Source organism: Nerophis lumbriciformis, linkage group LG13 (genome assembly GCF_033978685.3).
Source record: "Nerophis lumbriciformis linkage group LG13, RoL_Nlum_v2.1, whole genome shotgun sequence".
In the NCBI taxonomy this organism is placed as follows: Eukaryota; Metazoa; Chordata; class Actinopteri; order Syngnathiformes; family Syngnathidae; genus Nerophis; species Nerophis lumbriciformis.
In genome coordinates, this window is record NC_084560.2 from 10,782,826 (window position 1) to 10,804,731 (window position 21,906).

At 44.0% G+C, this 21,906-nt stretch overlaps 1 protein-coding gene across 1 annotated transcript in view; it reads right to left on the reverse strand.

Moving 5' to 3' along the window:
* Positions 1-21,906, reverse strand: part of LOC133613865 (receptor tyrosine-protein kinase erbB-4-like) — a 1,130,743-nt gene that overhangs the window by 335,349 nt on the left and 773,488 nt on the right. Inside the window, exon 11 of the mRNA XM_061971723.2 lies at positions 6,812-6,902. Within this exon, the coding sequence (XP_061827707.1) occupies positions 6,812-6,902 (91 nt within the window). The remainder of the gene's footprint in view (positions 1-6,811; positions 6,903-21,906) is intronic.

Here is a 21,906-nt window from a genome sequence, read left to right on the forward strand (position 1 = left end):
CAAACACATACCAATCGTTGGTTAGAAGGCGATCGCCAAATTCGTCCTCGCTTTCTCCCGTGTCGCTGGCTGTCGTGTCGTTTTCGTCGGTTTCGCTTGCATACGGTTCAAACCGATATGGCTCAATAGCTTCAGTTTCTTCTTCAATTTCGTTTTCGCTACCTGCCTCCACACTACAACCATCCGTTTCAATACATTCATAATCTGTTGAATTGCTTAAGCCGCTGAAATCCAAGTCTGAATCCGAGCTAATGTCGCTATAGCTTGCTGTTCTTTCCGCCATGTTTGTTTGTGTTGGCTTCACTATGTGACGTCACAGGAAAATGGACGGGTGTATATAACGATGGTTAAAATCAGGCAATTTGAAGCTTTTTTTTTTAGGGATATTGCGTGATGGGTAACATTTAGAAAAAAACTTTGAAAAATATAATAAGCCACTGGGAACTGATTTTTAATGGTTTTAACAATTCTGAAATTGTGATAATGTTCCCCTTTAATTACCGATTCCGATATCAAACGATAACGATATATACAGTCGTGGAATTAACACATTATTATGCCTAATTTTGTTGTGATGCCCCGCTGGATGCATTAAACAATGTAACAAGGTTTTCCAAAATAAATCAACTCAAGTTATGGAAAAAAAATGCCAACATGGCACTGCCATATTTATTATTGAAGTCACAAAGTGCATTATTTTTTTTAACATGCCTCAAAACAGCAACTTGGAATTTGGGACATGCTCTCCCTGAGAGAGCATGAGGAGGTTGAGGTGGGCGGGGCGCGGGGGGGGGAGGGAGTAGCAGGGGTTGTATATTGTAGTGTCCTGGAAGAGTTAGTGCTGCAAGTGGTTCTGGGTATTTGTTCTGTTGTGTTTATGTTGTGTTACGGTGCGGATGTTCTCCCGAAATGTGTTTGTCATTCTTGTTTGGTGTGGGTTCACAGTGTGGTGCATATTTGTAACAGTGTTAAAATTGTTTATATGGCCACCCTCAGTTTGACCTGTATGGCTGTTGACCAAGTATGCCTTGCATTCACTTGTGTGTGTGAAAAGCCGTAGATATTATGTGACTGGGCTGGCCCGCAAAGGAAGTGCCTTTAAAGGGGAACATTATCACAGTTTCAGAATGGTTAGAACCATTAAAAATCAGTTCCCAGTGGTTTATTATATTTTTCGAAGTTTTTTTAAAAATTTTACACATCACGCAATATCCCTAAAAAAGCTTCAAAGTGCCTGATTTTAACCATCGTTATATACACCTGCCCATTTTCCTGTGACGTCACATAGTGAAGCCAACACAAGCAAACATGGCGGAAAGAACAGCAAGCTATAGCGACATTAGCTCGGATTCAGACTCGGATTTCAGCGGCTTAAGCGATTCAACAGATTACGCATGTATTGAAACGGATGGTTGTAGTGTGGAGGCAGGTAGCGAAAACGAAATTGAAGAAGAAACTGAAGCTATTGAGCCTTATCGGTTTGAACCGTATGCAAGCGAAACCGACGAAAACGACACGACAGCCAGCGACACGGGAGAAAGCGAGGACAAATTCGGCGATCGCCTTCTAACCAACGATTGGTATGTGTTTGTTTGGCATTAAAGGAAACTAACAACTATGAACTAGGTTTACAGCATATGAAATACATTTGGCAACAACATGCACTTTGAGAGTGCAGACAGCCCAATTTTCATCAATTAATATATTCTGGAGACATACCCTCATCCGCGCTCTTTTCCTGAAAGCTGATCTGTCCAGTTTTGGAGTTGATGTCAGCAGGCCAGGGAAGCTAGGGTCGATAGGGGGTTTAGCTCGCTCGTCTGCGGGAACAAACTGCCGCCATTGCTTGCCGTGCTACCGAGGTCCTTTGTCCCTGAATTGCTCACACACTCCGGCAGATTCAATGGGGGTCTGGCGGCAGATTTCTTTGACTTTATCGTTGGAAATGCATCTGCTTTGAGTGTCGCAGGATATCCACACATTCTTGCCATCTCTGTCGTAGCATAGCTTTCGTCGGAAAAGTGTGCGGAACAAACGTCCAATTTCTTGCCACTTTCGCATCTTTGGGCCACTGGTGCAACTTGAATCCGTCCCTGTTCGTGTTGTTACACCCTCTGACAACACACCGACGAGGCATGATGTCTCCAAGGTACGGAAAACTGTCGAAAAAAACGGAAAATAACAGAGCTCGTGTTTGAGAAAATGGCGGATTGCTTCCCAATGTGACGCCACGTTATGACGTCATCGCTCCGAGAGCGAATATTAGAAAGGCGTTTAATTCGCCAAAATTCACCCATTTAGAGTTCGGAAATCGGTTAAAAAAATATATGATCTTTTTTCTGCAACATCAAGGTATATATTGACGCTTACATAGGTCTGGTGATAATGTTCCCCTTTAAGGTCTATTGGCACTCTGTACTTCTGTCTATGTCCGTGTACACAGCGGCGTTTTAAAAAGTCATACATTCTACTTTTTGATACCGATAATTTCCGATATTACATTTTAAAGCATTTATCGGCCGATAATATCGGCAGTCCGATATTATCAGACATCTCTAGTTGTGATGTCACAGCGAGCTGGAAGTACTTTCATGTAATCTTAGCATGCACATAATAACACCCACATTTTTTTATGCAGCTAATGTTGTGACCGGGTGAATCTACATAATATTTCTGAAATTTTGACCGTGTTGAAAAAAATAGCAAATCGCATTAATGACATCAAGATATATATTTAAATAGTGTACATTTTTTTTATATGTAAATTATGACACTTTTAGAGAGAGTGGGGCGTGGTTTCATTTGCAATCTGGGAACACCTGCAGAAACTAACTTGCAGACAGATTCAAACAACGGGTGATACAAGTCACTGTGGAGCAAATTGTACGTAAAATATAATGTATAGTGTTTTAAATGTAGATTAAAATCAAAATAGGTCACCTTTAATAACACATAATTGTGCACTTGAAAACATTAAATGACACGTTATGCGTCAACAGTTAAACACGGAACTCTCAGAACCTGAACGATTCTGCTGTAACAAAACTGGGAATATTACATACAATTAGGAAAGGAAATGAAAGGAAAAGGCTTCTCCTCCCCAGGAGCAAAACCAACATACTTAAAAACGACTTTGTTTCCCGTGCCGGCAAGGCAAGTTTATTTATAGTGAGATAAAGGGTAGTACACCCCAAAGACCGGAAGCGTCATACCCAGAAAATAATGTGTTGTGGGAACCCAGCAGCCACTGAGCAGGCTAACTCTTCAGGACAACACTCAGCTGTCTATATGCACCTCCAAATTATATTTAGTCCTTGTTTATATTGACGACTAAAATCTACAAATTATAGCCAAACCGAGAAAACTAGTCTTCTAGGATAATCTAAACCTTACAGTTGCAGTCGATTGAATGCCCTGAGAGTACGACAATTTATATACGACAATATTCACTGTCTGATTGATGCTACCTGTGGCTCATGGTGATGGGAAGCCTAAACCAGTCAGGCATTTTGGTCTGATGATTTTGACAAACCTAAAAAACTAATATTTGATGTAATCTCTATCTACATAAAACATTTATTTTAACAACACAGAATCAATAATAATGTGTTGGGGCTTTGACACCAGCAATCTAGACAAGATGTGTCCAATGTAAGTCTAAGACTAGATCTGATCAATCAAAGTCTACAACTAGATGTAACTAATCTAAGTCTAAGACTAGACCTGACTAATTTAAGTTTAAGACTAGATCTGACCAATCTAAGTCTAAGACTAAATATGTCCAATCTAAGTCTAAGACAAGATGTGACTAATCTAAGTCTAAGACTAGACCTGACTAATTTAAATTTAAGACTAGATCTGACCAATCTAAGTCTAAGACTAGATCTGACCAATATAAGTCTAAGACTAGATGTGACTAATCTAAGTCTAAGACTAAATATGTCCAATCTAAGTCGAAGACTAGATATGAACAATCTAAGTCTAAGACTTGATGTGACTAATCTAAGTCTAAGACTAAATCTGTCCAATCTAAGTCTAAAACTAGATATGAACAATATATGTCTAAGACTAGATGTGTCCAATTTAAGTCTAAGACTAGATCTGACCAATCTAAGTCTAAGACCAGAGCTGACCAATTTAAGCCTAAAACTAGATCTGACCAATTTAAGTCCAAGACTAGATCTGACCAATCTAAGTCTAAGACTTGATGTGACTAATCTAAGTCTAAGACTAAATCTGTCCAATCTAAGTCTAAAACTAGATATGAACAATATATGTCTAAGACTAGATGTGGCCAATTTAAGTCTAAGACTAGATCTGACCAATCTAAATCTAAGACTAGATCTGACCAATGTAAGTCTAAGACTAGATCTGACCAGTCTAAGACGAGATCTGACCAATCTAATTCTAAAACCAGATTTGACCAATTTAAGTTTAAGACTAAATCGGTCTAATCTAAGTCTAAGACCAGATCTGACCAGTCTAAAACCAGATCTGACCAATTTAAGTCTAAAACCAGATCTGCCTAATTTAAGTCTAAAACTAGATCTGACCAATTTAAGTCTAAGACTAGATCTGACCAATCTAGGTCTAAGACTAGATGTGACTAATCTAAATCTATGACTAAATCTGTTCAATCTAAGTCTAAGACTAGATATGAACAATCTATGTCTAAGACTAGATGTGACCAATTTAAGTCTAAGACTAGATCTGACCAATCTAAGTCTAAGACTAGAACTGACCAATGTAAGTCTAAGACTAGATGTGACTAATCTAAGTCTATGACTAAATCTGGCCAATCTAAGTCTAAAACTAGATATGAACAATGTATGTCTAAGACCAGATCTGACCAATCTAAGCCTAAAACCAGATCTGCCTAATTTAAGTCTAAAACTAGATCTGACCAATTTAAGTCTAAGACTAGATCTGACCAATCTAGGTCTAAGACTAGATGTGACTAATCTAAATCTATGACTAAATCTGTTCAATCTAAGTCTAAGACTAGATATGAACAATCTATGTCTAAGACTAGATGTGACCAATTTAAGTCTAAGACTAGATCTGACCAATCTAAATCTAAGACTAGAACTGACCAATGTAAGTCTAAGACTAGATGTGACTAATCTAAGTCTAAGACTAAATCTGGCCAATCTAAGTCTAAAACTAGATATGAACAATGTATGTCTAAGACCAGATCTGACCAATCTAAGCCTAAAACCAGATCTGCCTAATTTAAGTCTAAAACTAGATCTGACCAATTTAAGTCTAAGACTAGATCTGACCAATCTAAGTCTAAGACTTGATGTGACTAATCTAAGTCTAAGACTAAATCTGTCCAATCTAAGTCTAAAACTAGATATGAAAAATATATGTCTAAGACTAGATGTGGCCAATTTAAGTCTAAGACTAGATCTGACCAATCTAAATCTAAGACTAGATCTGACCAATGTAAGTCTAAGACTAGATCTGACCAGTCTAAGACTAGATCTGACCAATCTAAATCTAAAACCAGATTTGACCAATTTAAGTTTAAGACTAAATCGGTCTAATCTAAGTCTAAGACCAGATCTGACCAATCTAAGCCTAAAACCAGATATGCCCAATTTAAGTCTAAAACTAGATCTGACCAATTTAAGTCTAAGACTAGATCTGACCAATCTAGGTCTAAGACTAGATGTGACTAATCTAAATCTATGACTAAATCTGTTCATTCTAAGTCTAAGACTAGATATGAACAATCTATGTCTAAGACTAGATGTGACCAATTTAAGTCTAAGACTAGATCTGACCAATCTAAGTCTAAGACTAGATCTGACCAATGTAAGTCTAAGACTAGATCTGACCAGTCTAAAACCAGATCTGACCAATTTAAGTCAAGGACTAAATCTGTCTAATCTAAGTCTAAGACCAGATCTGACCAATCTACGTCTAAGACCAGATCTGCCCAATTTAAGTCTAAAACTAGATCTGACCACTTTAAGTCTAAGACTAAATCTGACCAATCTAAGTCTAAGACTCGATGTGACTAATCTAAGTCTAAGACTAAATCTGTCCAATCTAAGTCTAAGACTAGATATGAACAATATACTGTATGTCTAAGACTAGATCTGACCAATCTAAGTCTAAGACTAGATCTGACCAATGTAAGTCTAAGACTAGATCTAACCAATCTAAGTCTAAGACCAGATCTGACCAATTTAAGTCTAAGACTAGATCTGACCAATTTACGTCTAAAGACTAGATCTGACCAATCTAAGTCTAAGACTAGATGTGACTAGTTTAAGTCTAAGACTAAATCTGTCCAATCTAAGTCTAAGACTATATATGAACAATCTATGTCTAAGACTAGATCTGACCAATCTAAGTCTAAGACTAGATCTGACCAATCTAAGTCTAAGACTAGATCTGACCAGTCTAAGACGAGATCTGACCAATCTAAGTCTAAAACCAAATCTGACCTATTTACGTCTAAAAACTAGATCTGACCAATCATAAGTCTAAGACTAGATGTGACTAATCTAAGTCTAAGACTAAATCTGTCCAATCTAAGTCCAAGACTATATATGACCAATCTAAGTCTAAGACTAGATCTGACCAATCTAAGTCGATGAGCATTAACTAATGAAGTCTACTCTGATGAGAGATGAAACATCTTCTGAGACAAACCGAACATTCCAGTTGTGATCCATTCAACGCCCTGAGACTAAAAAGACCTGGATGAATGAGAGCATCCGTAGACACGTACTCAGACACCATTCAGTACATCACACAAGGTTACATTGAAAATACATGAAAACAACCTCAACCTTACCTGTAGAGAGATCTCCCCCCGATTGTGACCAGGTTACTGAACACACTTAAGTCTGTAATGTTGTCGGGCCAAGACTGGATGTTCAGAAAGCCTAGATGGGGACACAAAGAAACAGGTTGTAACGACTCGGTGCTCCTGACCGAGCAGAAGAATAAGGTGTTTGTGTTTGAGGTGACGGCTTCCCACTAGGTGTAGCAGCGTTCCAGCATAACACTGGTACTCCTCAGGGCTGTGTACTCTCCCCCTGGCTCTTCTCCCTGTATACAAACTGCTGCACCTCCAGTCACCAGTCCGTAAAACTGCTCAAGTTTGCGGATGACACTACCCTCATCGGGCTAATCTCGGATGGCAATGAGTCCGCCTACAGGAGAGAGGTGGACCCGCTGGCGTCCTGGTGCAGCCTCAACAACCTGGAGCTGAACGCCCAGAAAACAGTGGATATGATCATGTACTTCAGGAAAGTCACAGCTCCACCATCCCCCCTCACCCTGACTGACTCTCCCACCCCCGTCTCCATTGTGGACTCCTTCTGTTTTTTGGGCCCCATCATCACCCAAGACCTCAAGTGGGAGCCGACCATCAGCTCCCTCATCAAGAAGGCCCAGCAGAGGATGTACTTCCTGCGGCAGCTGAGGAAACTTAAGGTGCCGACCGAGATGCTGGTGCAGTTTTACTCAGCCATCATCGAGTCCATCCTGACCTCCTCCATCACCGTGTGGTTCCCCGGCGCCACAGTCCAGGATAAGCATCGACTGCGGCGCATCGTACGTGCTCCTGAGAAGGCGATTGGCTGCAAGCTTCCATCCCTCCAGGACTTGTTCTCCTCCAGGATCAGGAGGCGTGTGGGTCGGATCACAGCTGACTCTTCTCACCCTGGACACACACTATTCTCCCCTCAGGCAGGAGACTACGGTCCGTCCAGACCCACACCTCCCGCCACCTGAACAGTTTTTTCCCACGAACACTCCTAACAGTAGCTCCTTTGAATTCCTTCTAAGTCTATAACATGATCTGATAGCTCAGTTACAGCTCTTGTTATTACCAAATCTGTGTTATATGTGTTTTATGTTGCACGATTGCACCAAGAAAAATTCCTAGTTTGTGAACCCGTTCTCAAACAATGGCTATAAAACAATTCTGATTCTGATATAGGAACTACACACCTGTCTAGGCGGGAGTTTGGCGCCAGCTGTGTGTCTCATCAAATCCCATACATCAAGTTGTTTGCAATTCCTTTAAGCTATCCGCATCTCCGTTGTTGAATCGTTTAAAAAGACGAGAAAAGCCGAGAGGGTGGAAGTGGCTCATTTAGGATTTTCAATAATGGATTTGAAAATATGAAATATTCAGTGGAGACCAGTGGGAGGTACAGCCCTCCAGCTAATACCGTAAGACAAACAAAATAAGTGGATGAGGGAGTAAGGAAGTAATATCAGGTGGAATAATGGACTGAAGGCGTAATTAAATGAAACCCAATGAAAATGGAGAAAAGGCATACCAACAATGCACTTGTGTTGTTTTATGATAACCACGTGCGTCTCAGAGAAGTGGTGGTTCAGACGAAAGGAAATCATTGAGGTTGTGATGGGAACATTCTTTAATCGATGAACAATTAGACTCCATCACATTAAACTGAATCATTCTCTCCTGCACGGTGCGTAATGTTTACTCGAGAAAGAAGGGAGGTTGTTGGGAGATAAAGAAGAGGTGCACTGTATAGGGAGCCGAAGAGAGCAATAACCTTCAACGGCGTCTTTATCAGTTTGTGGACATTGTTTTGTTTGCACACATCCCTGCTGAGCTGCTGCGTCGGCAGCGGGGTCCGAAGCATATTAATTGTGTTTGATGAAGAAACGCAAAAGACAAACGTCCGGTAATTGTGAGGACGTACACCGCGGGGCTCAGGCTCAATGAACCTGAGCTGAATGTGATATGAAACATTTGGCTTCTATGGCAGTGGGCGAATCAAAAAAGGTACTATAATCTGTTTAAAAGTACCAATTTAATTTGTTTAACGGGCAAGACAGCGCGTCGTCACGTCATGACATTGCTGGTTTTACAAGCAGAGGAGCATGTTCGGCAGCGCACAATCACAGAGTACTTACGAGCAGACAGTGCGGAGACAGAAAAGGGAGAACGGACGCATTTTGGTCTAAAAACTAAAGATAAATGTGAAGCTATAACACTGAAACTGTCATGATCCGTGGTCCGGATCATGTTTTCGTTATGTTCTGTTAGATTAACTCCAGTAGTTCCTGTTTTTTGTGCACTCTTATTTGTTTTGGTTGCCATGGTGGCATATGATTTTCACCTGCCGCTGGATAGTCGAACCTCGGATTCAGGAGTAACAGTGTGGTTTTCGTCCTGGTCGTGGAACTGTGGACCAGCTCTATACTCTCGGCAGGGTCCTTGAGGGTGCATGGGAGTTTGCCAACCAGTCTACATGTGCTTTGTGGACTTGGAAAAGGCATTCGACCGTGTCCCTCGGGAAGTCCTGTGGGGAGTGCTCAGAGAGTATGGGGTATCGGACTGTCTGATTTTGGCGGTCCGCTCCCTGTATGATCAGTGTCAGAGCTTGGTCCGCATTGCCGGCAGTAAATCGGACACGTTTCCAGTGAGGGTTGGACTCCGCCAAGGCTGCACTTTGTCACCGATTCTGTTCATAACTTTTATGGACAGAATTTCTAGGCGCAGTCAAGGCGTTGAGGGGATCCGGTTTGGTGGCTGCAGGATTAGGTCTCTGCTTTTTGCAGATGATGTGGTCCTGATGGCTTCATCTGGCCAGGATCTTCAGCTCTCGCTGGATCGGTTCGCAGCCGAGTGTGAAGCGACTGGGATGAGAATCAGCACCTCCAAGTCCGAGTCCATGGTTCTCGCCCGGAAAAGGGTGTAATGCCATCTTCGGGTTGGGGAGGAGACCCTGCCCCAAGTAGAGGAGTTCAAGTACCTCGGAGTCTTGTTCACGAGTGAGGGAAGAGTGGATCGTGAGATCGACAGGCGGATCGGTGCGGCATCTTCAGTAATGCGGACGCTGTATCGATCTGTTGTGGTGAAGAAGGAGCTGAGCCGGAAGGCAAAACGCTCAATTTACCGGTCGATCTACGTTCCCATCCTCACCTATGGTCATGAGCTTTGGGTTATGACCGAAAAGACAAGATCACGGGTACAAGCGGCCGTAATGAGTTTCCTCCGCCGGGTGGCAGAGCTCTCCCTTAGAGATAGGGTGAGAAGCTCTGTCATCCGGGGGGAGCTCAAAGTAAAGCCGCTGCTCCTCCACATCGAGAGGAGCCAGATGAGGTGGTTCGGGCATCTGGTCAGGATGCCATCCGATCGCCTTCCTCGGGAGGTGTTTAGGGCACGTCCGACCGGTAGGAGGCCACGGGGAAGACCCAGGACACGTTGGGAAGACTATGTCTCCCGGCTGGCCTGGGAACGCCTCGGGATCCCCCGGGAGGAGCTGGACGAAGTGGCTGGGGAGAGGGAAGTCTGGGCTTCCCTGCTTAGGCTGCTGCCCCCGCGACCCGACCTCGGATAAGCGGAAGAAGATGGATGGATGGATGGACCTGCCGCTGGTGTTCGGACGCTCACCTGGCTCTAATCAAGAGACTCTTTAAACCGCCTTTGCCAGTCAGTCGGCCTGGCGTCATTGCTCATTTCAGGTCTGATTCTATAGTTATGCTAGTTATTGTTTTCATGCCACAGTTTCATGTTGTTCTATGCCATAGTTCATGTTAGTTGTTTCATGTCACAGTTTCATAGTTGTTCCATGCCATAGTTATGTTAGTTGTTTGTTTCTTGCTATGCTATAGTTTATGCTTGTTGTTTGCTTCACGCTATTGTCATGCAACCCTCTATGTAAGTCTTGTTTATTTCATGCCACAGTTAGAGAGTTGTTGCCTGTTATTTTGTAGTTGGATTAATGAATATGAAAATCACAAACAGGATAGGTGGACAGGATTTCTAGGCAGAGTCGTGGCCATGGCGGAGAGGGTATACGTCTCAGGGGGCTAAAGGTTGCGTCACTGCTGTTTGCAGATGATGTGGTCCTGATGGCACCTTCGGTTCGTGACCTTCAGCTCTCACTGGATCGGTTCGCAGCCGAGTGTTCAGCGGCTGGAATGAGGATCAGCATCTCCAAATCTGAGGCCATGGTTCTCAGCAGGAAACCGATGGATTGTACAGTCCAGGTGGAGGACGAGACTCTGTCCCAGGTGGAGGAGTTTAAGTATCTTGGGGTCTTGTTCACGAGTGAGGGAAAGATGGAGAAGGAAATCAGCCGGAGAATCGGAGCAGCTGGGGCAGTATTGCAGTCTCTCTGCCGCACTGTTGTGACGAAACGAGAGCTGAGCCAGAAGGCAAAGCTCTCGGTCTACAGAGCTATCTACATTCCTACTCTCACCTATGGTCATGAATAAGATCGCTGATACAAGCGGCCGAAATGAGTTTCCTCAGAAGGGTGGCTGGCATCTCCTTTAGAGATAGGGTGAGAAGTTCAGTCACCCGAGAGAGACTCGGAGTAGAGCCGCTGCTCCTTCGCTTGGAAAGGAGCCAGCTTAGGTGGTTCGGGCATCTCGTGCGGATGCCTCACGAGCGTCTCCCTAGGGAGGTCCTCGTTGCACGTCCCACTGGGAGGAGACCCCGCGGCAGGCCAAGGACCAAATGGGGGGATTACATTTCCTCTCTAGTCTGGGAACGCTTCGGGATTCCCCAGGAGGAAGTCGCTAATGTTGCTCTGGAGAGGGAAGTCTGGGGGTCTCTGCTGGAGCTGTTGTCCCCGTGGCCCGATTCCGGATAAGCGGTTGAAGATGGATGGATGGATGAATTAATAAATATGTTCTTACCTGCAAGCCTTGTCTGGAATAGTCCGTTTGCATCCCGGGAGATGCAAACGGACAGCTGGGGCAGTATTGCAGTCTCTCTCCCGCACTGTTGTGACGAAACGAGAGCTGAGCCAGAAGGCAAAGCTCTCGGTCTACCGAGCTATTTACATTCCTACTCTCACCTATGGTCATGAAGTGTGGGTCATGACTGAAAGAATAAGATCGCGGATACAAGCGGCCGAAATGAGTTTCCTCAGAAGGGTGGCTGGCATCTCCCTTAGAGATAGGGTGAGAAGTTCAGTCACCCGAGAAAGACTCGGAGTAGAGCCGCTGCTCCTTCGCTTGGAAAGGAGCCAGCTTAGGTGGTTCGGGCATCTCGTGCGGATGCCTCACGAGCGTCTCCCTAGGGAGGTCCTCGTTGCACGTCCCACCGGGAGGAGACCCCGCGGCAGGCCAAGGACCAGATGGGGGATTACATCTCCTCTCTGGCCTGGGAACGCTTCGGGATTCCCCAGGAGGAAGTCGCTAATGTTGCTCTGGAGAGGGAAGTCTGGGGGTCTCTGCTGGAGCTGTTGTCCCCGCGACCCGATTCCGGATAAGCAGTTGAAGATGGATGGATGGATGGATTAATAAATATGTTCTTACCTGCAAGCCTTGTCTGGAATAGTCCGTTTGCATCCCGGGAGATGCAAACGGACAGCTGGGGCAGTATTGCAGTCTCTCTCCCACACTGTTGTGACGAAACGAGAGCTGAGCCAGAAGGCAAAGCTCTCGGTCTACCGAGCTATTTACATTCCTACTCTTACCTATTGTCATGAAGTGTGGGTCATAACTGAAAGAATAAGATCGCGGATACAAGCGGCCGAAAAGAGTTTCCTCAGAAGGGTGGCTGGCATCTCACTTAGAGATAGGGTGAGAAGTTCAGTCACCCGAGAAAGACTCGGAGTAGAGCCGCTGCTCCTTTGCTTGGAAAGGAGCCAGCTTAGGTGGTTCGGGCATCTCGTGCGGATGCCTCACGAGCGTCTCCCTAGGGAGGTCCTCGTTGCACGTCCCACCGGGAGGAGACCCCGCGGCAGGCCAAGGACCAGATGGGGGATTACATCTCCTCTCTGGCCTGGGAACGCTTCGGGATTCCCCAAGAGGAAGTCGCTAATGTTGCTCTGGAAAGGGAAGTCTGGGGGTCTCTGCTGGAGCTGTTGTCCCCGCGACCCGATTCCGGATAAGCAGTTGAAGATGGATGGATGGATGGATTAATAAATATGTTCTTACCTGCAAGCCTTGTCTGGAATAGTCTGTTTGCATCCCGGGAGAACAATACTCGCAGCTTACTGCGGGGTTTGTTAGATTAATAAATATGTTCCTACCTGCAAGCCTTGTCCGGAATAGTCCGTTTGCATCCCGGGAGAACAAACCTCGCAGTAAGCTGTGAGGTTTGTTCGCAGCTTAAATCTCGCAGTATCTCCCGGGATGCAAAGGGACTATTACAGACAAGGCTTGCAGGTAGGAACATATGTGGGTTCTGAACCGAGGATGTCGTCGTGGCTTGTGCAGCCCTTTGAGACACTTGTCATTTAGGGCTATATAAATAAACATTGATTGATTGATTGAGTGATGGTTCTGTTTCATGTTCATACTAACAGTTTACCCGTGATGATGCCGGGGGGAACAACAAAAGATTACGAAATCATTAGCTGTGCACTTATCGATGTCTAATTGTCTTAATGGGAAATGGAATAAAAATAGAATGCATTTCCCTTCATGACAAGCTACTACTATTGAGACAAAGGAATAGCTAAACAGGTTCTCTCCATTGCCCGTTTCTGACATGGATAAAGATTTGTAGTTTCACAGTAAACTTTTATCTGATGAAAACATTTAGTTTGTACCTGGCACAGTTAGCGTTTGCCTCATCCCTCACTTAAAGCATGAGTGAAGAATGTGTTAAGTTCAAAAGAGATAATCACAGATGCCACCTAGTAGTTGTCTGAGCACACTGCAGCGAGTCCTGGATTAATTAACCAACACTTGCTCCTTAATGCTTCACTCACTCACAGGATTCTCACAGGAATTAGGCATAAGCCAACCCACACCCACTGTCCAGTTTGACCAGTTCAAGTGCAAAGAGCATACAGGAGTTAAAGTAGAAGTAAATTATTTTTTTTAACCATGCAGGGTGCAGCTAATTTGGGGATTTTTCTTCGCTAATGGCCGTAATTTTTTGTGTTCGATAGTTTTAATTAAAACACAAGCAGACAGTGAAAAAAGGTGTGTGTGGAGGGAGAGGTGGCCAGCGCTGCCTGCAGGAGCAAAGGTCAGCGCCTCTGTCCACGGTGCTGAGGACAGAACACCATCAGACGGGTGGCGTGGCAGTGCTGACGGCGAGACACAGCTGGCAGGTGATTAGATTTCACAGTTGGTACGTGTTAATCTAATCATCTTTAAGAGTAAGCAGCCGGGAGCAGGGGGAGAGAGGATACGGACGTGGCTGAAAAGTCGCGTCCTGCTGGAGAGAAAACTTTTGTTAAAAACATATGGCTCATGTGCCGTGTCTGACAGTGGGACTGCAAGGACGCAACTTCCACAGTGTGTTGTTGTTTGTGATATGGCGCCATCTTTTAGACGATTTCGCTCACTGCAGGTACTGTGGGTTGATAATGTACTTCCTGTTCCTGAAGTAAAACCGTCCATAGCGTTTCTGCTCGAAACAATGCTTCATTCATCAGTCCAAGCAACATTTGTTAGTTTTACAATACAACTAAAACAATTCTTACATACTAAACTGTCCCATGTTTGATGTCTGTAGGAGTGTTTTCATGCATATGTGTACTTGCTATCATAATGTAATCAATTAATAGCATTAGTAAATATGCTAACACGTTTACGAGTGTCTGTGTTAGTATTATTAATAATAACAATGGCATTCTTTTTGTATTGTTTCAGTTTCACATATTCCTCAGTAAATTCACCAAAACGTCACAGTGGAGTTATAGAGTCTGTTTAGCTGAGTGGAGAGCTAGCTTGCACAGCTAGTGGGTCCGTGACCATGACTTCTGTTTTGTTTGATCAGCCGTTTTACTGCCGTGTTACAGACACCGTTTGGAGACAATTAAGGTATAATAAACATTTACAAAATACTTCTGTATAAATAACTCATGTATGTGGTTTACAGTCTGGTGTGGCTAATATATGTATTTAAAAAATATATATATTTTTAGTGGGTGCGCCTTATATACCGCTCTATGGTCTGGAAAATACGGTAATTAATTAATAATTATACGGAATGCAGAACTAAAACTATTCATTCATCCATTTTCATCACTGACTTTGAGCAGAAACGACGGGGTACACCCTTCAATCACCCGTCATCATTCAATCCTTTGGCATTTGATGACAAACTCACATTTACACCTACAAAGTAAAGTCTCCGATTAACCAAATGCACATGTTTGTGGGCTGTGGATGAAAGCCAGAGCACTTGGGGAAAAAACATGCAAATCCAAAGAGGATTAAAACATTCGACCTCTTCTCTTGACTGTGAGGTCAACATGCCGACCGCTAATCCACCATTTAAATTTACCATTTAAATTGTACAACGGTCAGAAGAAATATAGACAATGTCAGCAGAGATGGATGAGTATTGCGAGAAAAATATCCAAAGTGACTCCCTCCTAAAACTCTTGTGTGTCCTTCTTTGTGTTCTTGATTTGTCCCTCTTGTTTTCATGTGTCACCTCGGACAAAGCCAGTTGGGGCTTGTTCCGTGCGCAATATCTATTATTTATTGCAAATTTTTTTGTTTGTTTTAGTTTTATTTTTGTAGCTGTATGGAGAAATGCCACCGCTGAAGTGGCAACTGCTTGCAACAGCTCTCTTTAAATTATTTTTGTTCTTTAATGTTTCCCTCTTGTTTTTATGTGGGGCGTTTTCCCGCATTTTTTTGTGGACTTGTCGTATTTGCACTGCAAACTCATCATTTCCCCATTGAGGTATACATAAAGTCCATCCATCCATTTATCCATCTTCTTCCGCTTATCCGAGGTCGGGTCACGGTGGCAGCAGCCTAAGCAGGGAAGCACAGACCTTCCTCTCCCCAGCCACTTCGTCCAGCTCACCCCGGGGGATCCCGAGGCGTTCCCAGGCCAGCCGGGAGACATAGTCTTCCCAACGTGTCCTGGGTCTTCCCCGTGGCCTTCTACCTGTCGGACGTGCCCGAAACACCTCCCGAGGGAGGCGTTCGGGTGGCATCCCGACTAGATGCCCGAACCACCTCATCTGGCTCCTCTCCATGTGGAGGAGCAGTGGCTTTACTTTGAGCTCCCCCCAGATGGCAGAGCTTCTCACCCTATCTCTAAGGGAGAGCCCCGCCACCCGGCGGAGGAAACTCATTTGCTGCCTGTACCCGTGATCTTGTCCTTTCGGTCATAACCCAAAAGCTCATGACCATAGGTGAGGATGGGAACGTAGATCGACCGGTAAATTGAGAGCTTTGCCTTCCGGCTCAGCTCCTTCTTCACCACAACCGATCGATACAGCGTCCGCATTACTGAAGATGCCGCACCGATCCGCCTGTCAATCTCACGATCCACTTTTCCCTAACTCGTGAACAAGACTCCTAGGTACTTGAACTCCTCCACTTGGGGCAGGGTCTCCTCCCCAACCCGGGGGTGGCACTCCACCCTTTTCCGGGCGAGAACCATGGACTCGGACTTGGAGGTGCTGATTCTCATCCCAGTTGCTTCACACTCGGCTGTGAACTGATCCAGTGAGAGCTGAAAATCCTGGCCAGATGAAGCCATCAGGACCACATCATCTGCAAAAAGCAGAGACCTAATCCTGCAGCCACCAAACCGGATCCCCTCAACGCCTTGACTGCGCCTAGAAATTCTGTCCATAAAAGTTATGAACAGAATTTGCGACAACGGGCAGCCTTGGCGGAGTCCAACCCTCACTGGAAACGTGTCCGACTTACTGCCGGCAATGCGGACCAAGCTCTGACACTGATCATACAGGGAGCGGACAGCCACAATCAGACAGTCCGATACCCCATACTCTCTGAGCACTCCCCACAGGACCTCCCGAGGGACACGGTCAAATGCCTTCTCCAAGTCCACAAAGCACATGTAGACTGGTTGGGCAAACTCCCATGCACCCTCAAGGACCCTGCCGAGAGTCTAGAGCTGGTCCACAGTTCCACGACCAGGACGAAAACCACACTGTTCCTCCTGAATCCGAGGTTCGACTATCCGGCGTAGCCTCCTCTCCAGTACACCTGAATAGACCTTACCGGGAAGGCTGAGGAGTGTGATCCCACGATAGTTGGAACACACCCTCCGGTTCCCCTTCTTAGAGAGAGGAACCACCACCCCGGTCTGCCAATCCAGAGGTACCACCCTCGATGTCCACGTGATGCTGCAGAGTCTTGTCAACCAAGACAGCCCCACAGCATCCAGAGCCTTAAGGAACTCCGGGCGGATCTCATCCACCCCCGGGGCCTTGCCACAGAGGAGCTTTTTAACTACCTCGGCAACCTCAGCCCCAGAAATAGGAGAGCCCACCACAGATTCCCCAGGCACTGCTTCCTCATAGGAAGACGTGCCGGTGGGATTGAGGAGGTCTTCGAAGTATTCCCTCCACCAATCCACAACATCCGCAGTCGAGGTCAGCAGAACACCATCTGCACCATACACGGTGTTGATAGTGCACTGCTCCCCCTTCCTGAGGCGGCGGATGGTGGTCCAGAATCGCTTTGAAGCCGTCCGTAAGTCGTTTTCCATGGCCTCGCCGAACTCCTCCCATGTCCGAGTTTTTGCCTCTGCGACCGCCGAAGCCGCATAAAGTCTATCTTATAAATAAGGCGTGTCAGAAAATCCAATGATTTTTGAATACATTGCGATTCTTATTTGTAGTAATTCCTAATCGATTAAAACTAAATCAAAAATCGATTGAAAAAACAATTATTAAATACAAATATTTTATTTATTTTTTTTTTTTAATCTGTCCTGCTCAGAGAGGTGTTAAACAAATTTCAGCTCAAGGGCCGCATGGAGGAAAACCTGTTCCCACGCGGGCCGGACTGATAAAATCACGGCATAGTAATTTAAAAATAAAGACAACTTTAAAATTGTTTTCTTTGTCTTATTTCGGCCAAAAATAGAACAAGCACATTCTGAAAATGTACACATTACAATATTCTGAGGGAAAAAAAATTGGTGCAGTTTCAAAAACACCATGAAGAACACAATCAACTTAGACTTTGTCTCAGTGTTTTTACAAAGCAATTAAACCTTTAGCACTTCCTGTTTAGCATTCCCACGTTGGCTGTGCACCATTAAAGACGCGTTTGAAAAAAAAATAGTGTTTCCTCAAACCTGTCATGCCATGATGAACGGTGCGTCATGCGAGACGCAGGAGGTTGTCGTGATTTTAGGGATGCAGATTAACGAGGTTGGAGCGTGAGGTAATAAAGGGGAATTTATAAATAGAACAAACAAAAAGGTGAGAGCAACGGGGAAGTGCTCTGACTAAACAGGCTATGACAAAACAGAACAAAATGCAAAAACACTTACAGGAAAAGTGGAGCGCAGTTGGAGTGTACTTGCATTAAGTTTTCAAAAGGATGGTCTATGGTCACCAGACAATCAACAGACATACCATGTCCCGACAAAGAATGGAGGCTCACCCTGAACTTAAATAGAACTGATTGCAAACCAAAAACAGGTGAGGGGAAATGCTCTGTGACAAAGATGTGTGAAGCAGTCACGAGAAAAACACCAACACAACAGGAAAAGTCACCAAAATAAATACGCAGGACAGGAACTAACACAAAACCAACAAAAGGGCACGGCCTGGACATCCCCAATTGCCACAACACATTCATTCATCGTCATTCAAGGTATACATAAAATCTATTTTATAAATAAGGCGTGTCAGAAAATCCCATAATTTTTTAATAAATTGCGATTCTTATTTGTAGCGATTCCTAATTGATTAAAACTAAATCAAAAATCGATTGAAAAAACAACTATTAAATACAATTTATTTATTTTTAATCTGTCCTGCTCAGAGGGGTGTTAAACTAAATTTGTCATGATCCGTGGTCGGATCATGTTTTGTGTTATCGGTTTGTTTTGGACTCCTTTTTAGTTCCTGGTTAGGCACTTCCTGAGTTTAGTCACCATGGTTACTTATGATTTTCACCTGCCTTTTCGCGCACCTGTTGCTCATCAGAGACTCTATTTAGTTCTGCCTTTTTCCGGTCACTCATTGTAGCTTCGTTGTTTGCTGTATGCAACAGTCACGTTTGTTTATTCCTGGTCTTGATTCCTGATTCCGGTGCTAACTAAGTTTTTGTTTTAGCTTCTCGTGTGAACGGCACGCTTTCCTTTTGTTTGTTTTTTGTCTGTTTGTATCCATGTACTATTCAAGTTAAATAAACCAACTCCTACCTCACGCTGTCGTCCGGAGTAGTCCGTGTCGCATTGGAGGAACGATTCCGCAGCAAGCTGCAACCCCAACCGTGACAAATTTTAGCTCGGGGGCCGCATGGAGGAAAACCTGTTCCCACGCGGGCTGGACTGATAAAATCACGGCATAATAATTTAAAAATAAAGAGAACTGGGGCAGGTTTGAGGTGGGGGGTAGGGGTAGCGGGGGGGTGTATATTGTAGCGTCCCGGAAGAGTTAGTGCTGCAAGGGGTTCTGGGTATTTGTTCTGTTGTGTTTAAAGTTAAAAGTTAAAGTACCAATGATTGTCACACACACACTAGGTGTGGCGAAATTATTCTCTGCATTTAACCCATCACCCTTGATCACCCCCTGGGAGGTGAGGGGAGCAGTGGGCAGCAGCGGTGGCCGCGCCCGGGAATCATTTTTGGTGATTTAACCCCCAATTCCAACCCTTGATACTGAGTGCCAAGCAGGGAGGTAATGGGTCCCATTTTTATAGTCTTTGGTATGACTCGGCCGGGGTTGAACCCACAACCTACCGATCTCAGGGCGGACACTCTAACCACTAGGCCACTGAGTAGTATGTTCTGTTACGGTGCGGATGTTCTCCCGAAATGTGTTTGTCATTCTTGTTTGGTGTGGGTTCACAGTGTGGCGCATATTTGTAACAGTGTTAAAGTTGCTTATACGGCCACCCTCAGTGTGACCTGTATGGCTGTTGACCAAGTATGTATGGCATTCACTTGTGTGTGTGTGTGTGAAAAGCCGTAGATATTATGTGACTGGGCCGGCACGCAAAGGCAGTGTCTTTAAGGTTTATTGGCGCTCTGCACTTCTCCTTACGTCCGTGTACACAGCGGCGTTTTAAAAAGTCATAAATTTTACTTTTTGAAACCGATACAGATAATTTTGATACCGATAATTTCCAATATTACATTTTAAAGCATTTATCGGCCGATAATATTGGCAGTCCGATATTATCGGACATCCCTAGTCAAAATGACACCATGATAGCCGAATTAAAGGTAACATAACTACAAACTTAACCAAAGTGAACATAGTAGATTTAAGCATAAAATAAAAAAGAACAAACAACAAATATAGAAACACCCATTTTTACAATGGAGTTCAAGGTGCGCATTATGTCGTTAACAAATCGCAAGTGTTGCACAGAACTCTAACTACGAAGATGATGGTCATGTTGTCTGAAGTATTTGCATCTTACTGTTTCGTTATGTTATCCCATGAGTGGATCATTTTACAGTCAAATAAGACATTGTGCGTCACTACAGCATCAGTCTGCCGCCAGCCACAACAAGAGCAGCTGATTGCTTGCACCTGCACTGATTGGAGTAGCGGCAGCCAATCCAAAGGGCGCTTAAAGTCAGCTGACACGGCATCTTAAACAGTGTGATGTATGACGTGTGTTACACTTGAATTGCTATTGTGACATCCAGTGGACACATTTAGAACGGCAGTTTCTTTCATTAAATAATTGCAGCTAATTATTTTTAGATTAGCAAACTCCTCTTGCGGACCGCATTAAAGCTGTTTGTAAAAACCTGGCCGTATGTTTGACACCCCTGATGTGGATGATCATAACTGCTGCACAGATTTACTTTCGAAAAGAAGATAGCTTATCTTGGGGCCTTATTTGTATTTGACTTCATTACATGTTTTATTAGACATTGTTTTACTCAACTGAAAATGTATTAAACAAAACCAGTTTTCTTTTAAGTAATGTAAACATTAATCAGAGCTGTTTATTTTATAGAGAAATGTGGATCATCATAAAACTGGCATCCGGTGTTATTTAAAAGTATAGATTTTGAATCGAGAATCGAGTCTGAATCAAATCGTTACCCCCAAGAATCCAATTGAATCAAATTGTGTGGTGCTCAAAGATTCACAGCCCTAATAAACAAAATAACTTAAAGGAAATTAGAGGAAATACATTGTGCAGAATTTATGTTTTTTTATGCAAAACAACTAGATATGTCCGATAATGGCTTTTTTGCCGATATTCGATATTCCGATACTGTCCAACTCTTAATTACCGATTCCGATATCAACCGATACCGATATATACAGTCCTGGAATTAACACATTATTATGCCTAATTTTGTTGTGATGCCCCGCTGGATGCATTAAACAATGTAACAAGGTTTTCCAAAACAAATCAACTCAAGTTATGGAAAAAAAATGCCAACATGGCACTACCATATTTATTATTGAAGTCACAAAGTGCATTATTTTTTTGTAACATGCCTCAAAACAGCAGCTTGGAATTTGGGACATGCATGAGGAGGTTGAGGTGGGCAGGGTTGAGTTGGGAGGGGGTGGTAGGGGGTGGCGGGGGGTGTATATTGTAACGTCCCGGAAGAGTTAGTGCTAGAAGGGGTTCTGGGTATTTGTTCTGTTGTGTTTATGTTGTGTTACGGTGCGGATGTTCTCCCGAAATGTGTTTGTCATTCTTGTTTGGTGTGGGTTCACAGTGTGGCGCATATTTGTAACAGTTGTTTGTACGGTGTCGGAGGCAGATATTTACATATATCCGAATTTAAGTGTTACTTCTTTTATTTCATAATCATATTACAAAACAGCTAGTGTTTTTCTTCCAATTGTGGTCTTTTGGTTGTCTGCAAAAACTGTGTGCTTAACCTTGAGTGAGGAATGTAAGAAAGAGAGATAATGGGCATGTGTTTTGGCTGGAGGGACATGACTGCCAGGGTGGGAGGAAGAGAGACTTAAGAGGGGAGAGGGTTTTTCGGGGGGGGGCAGACCATCTTGGCGGCGGGATTGAATGTTCTATGCTGGACTGGTCTCAATG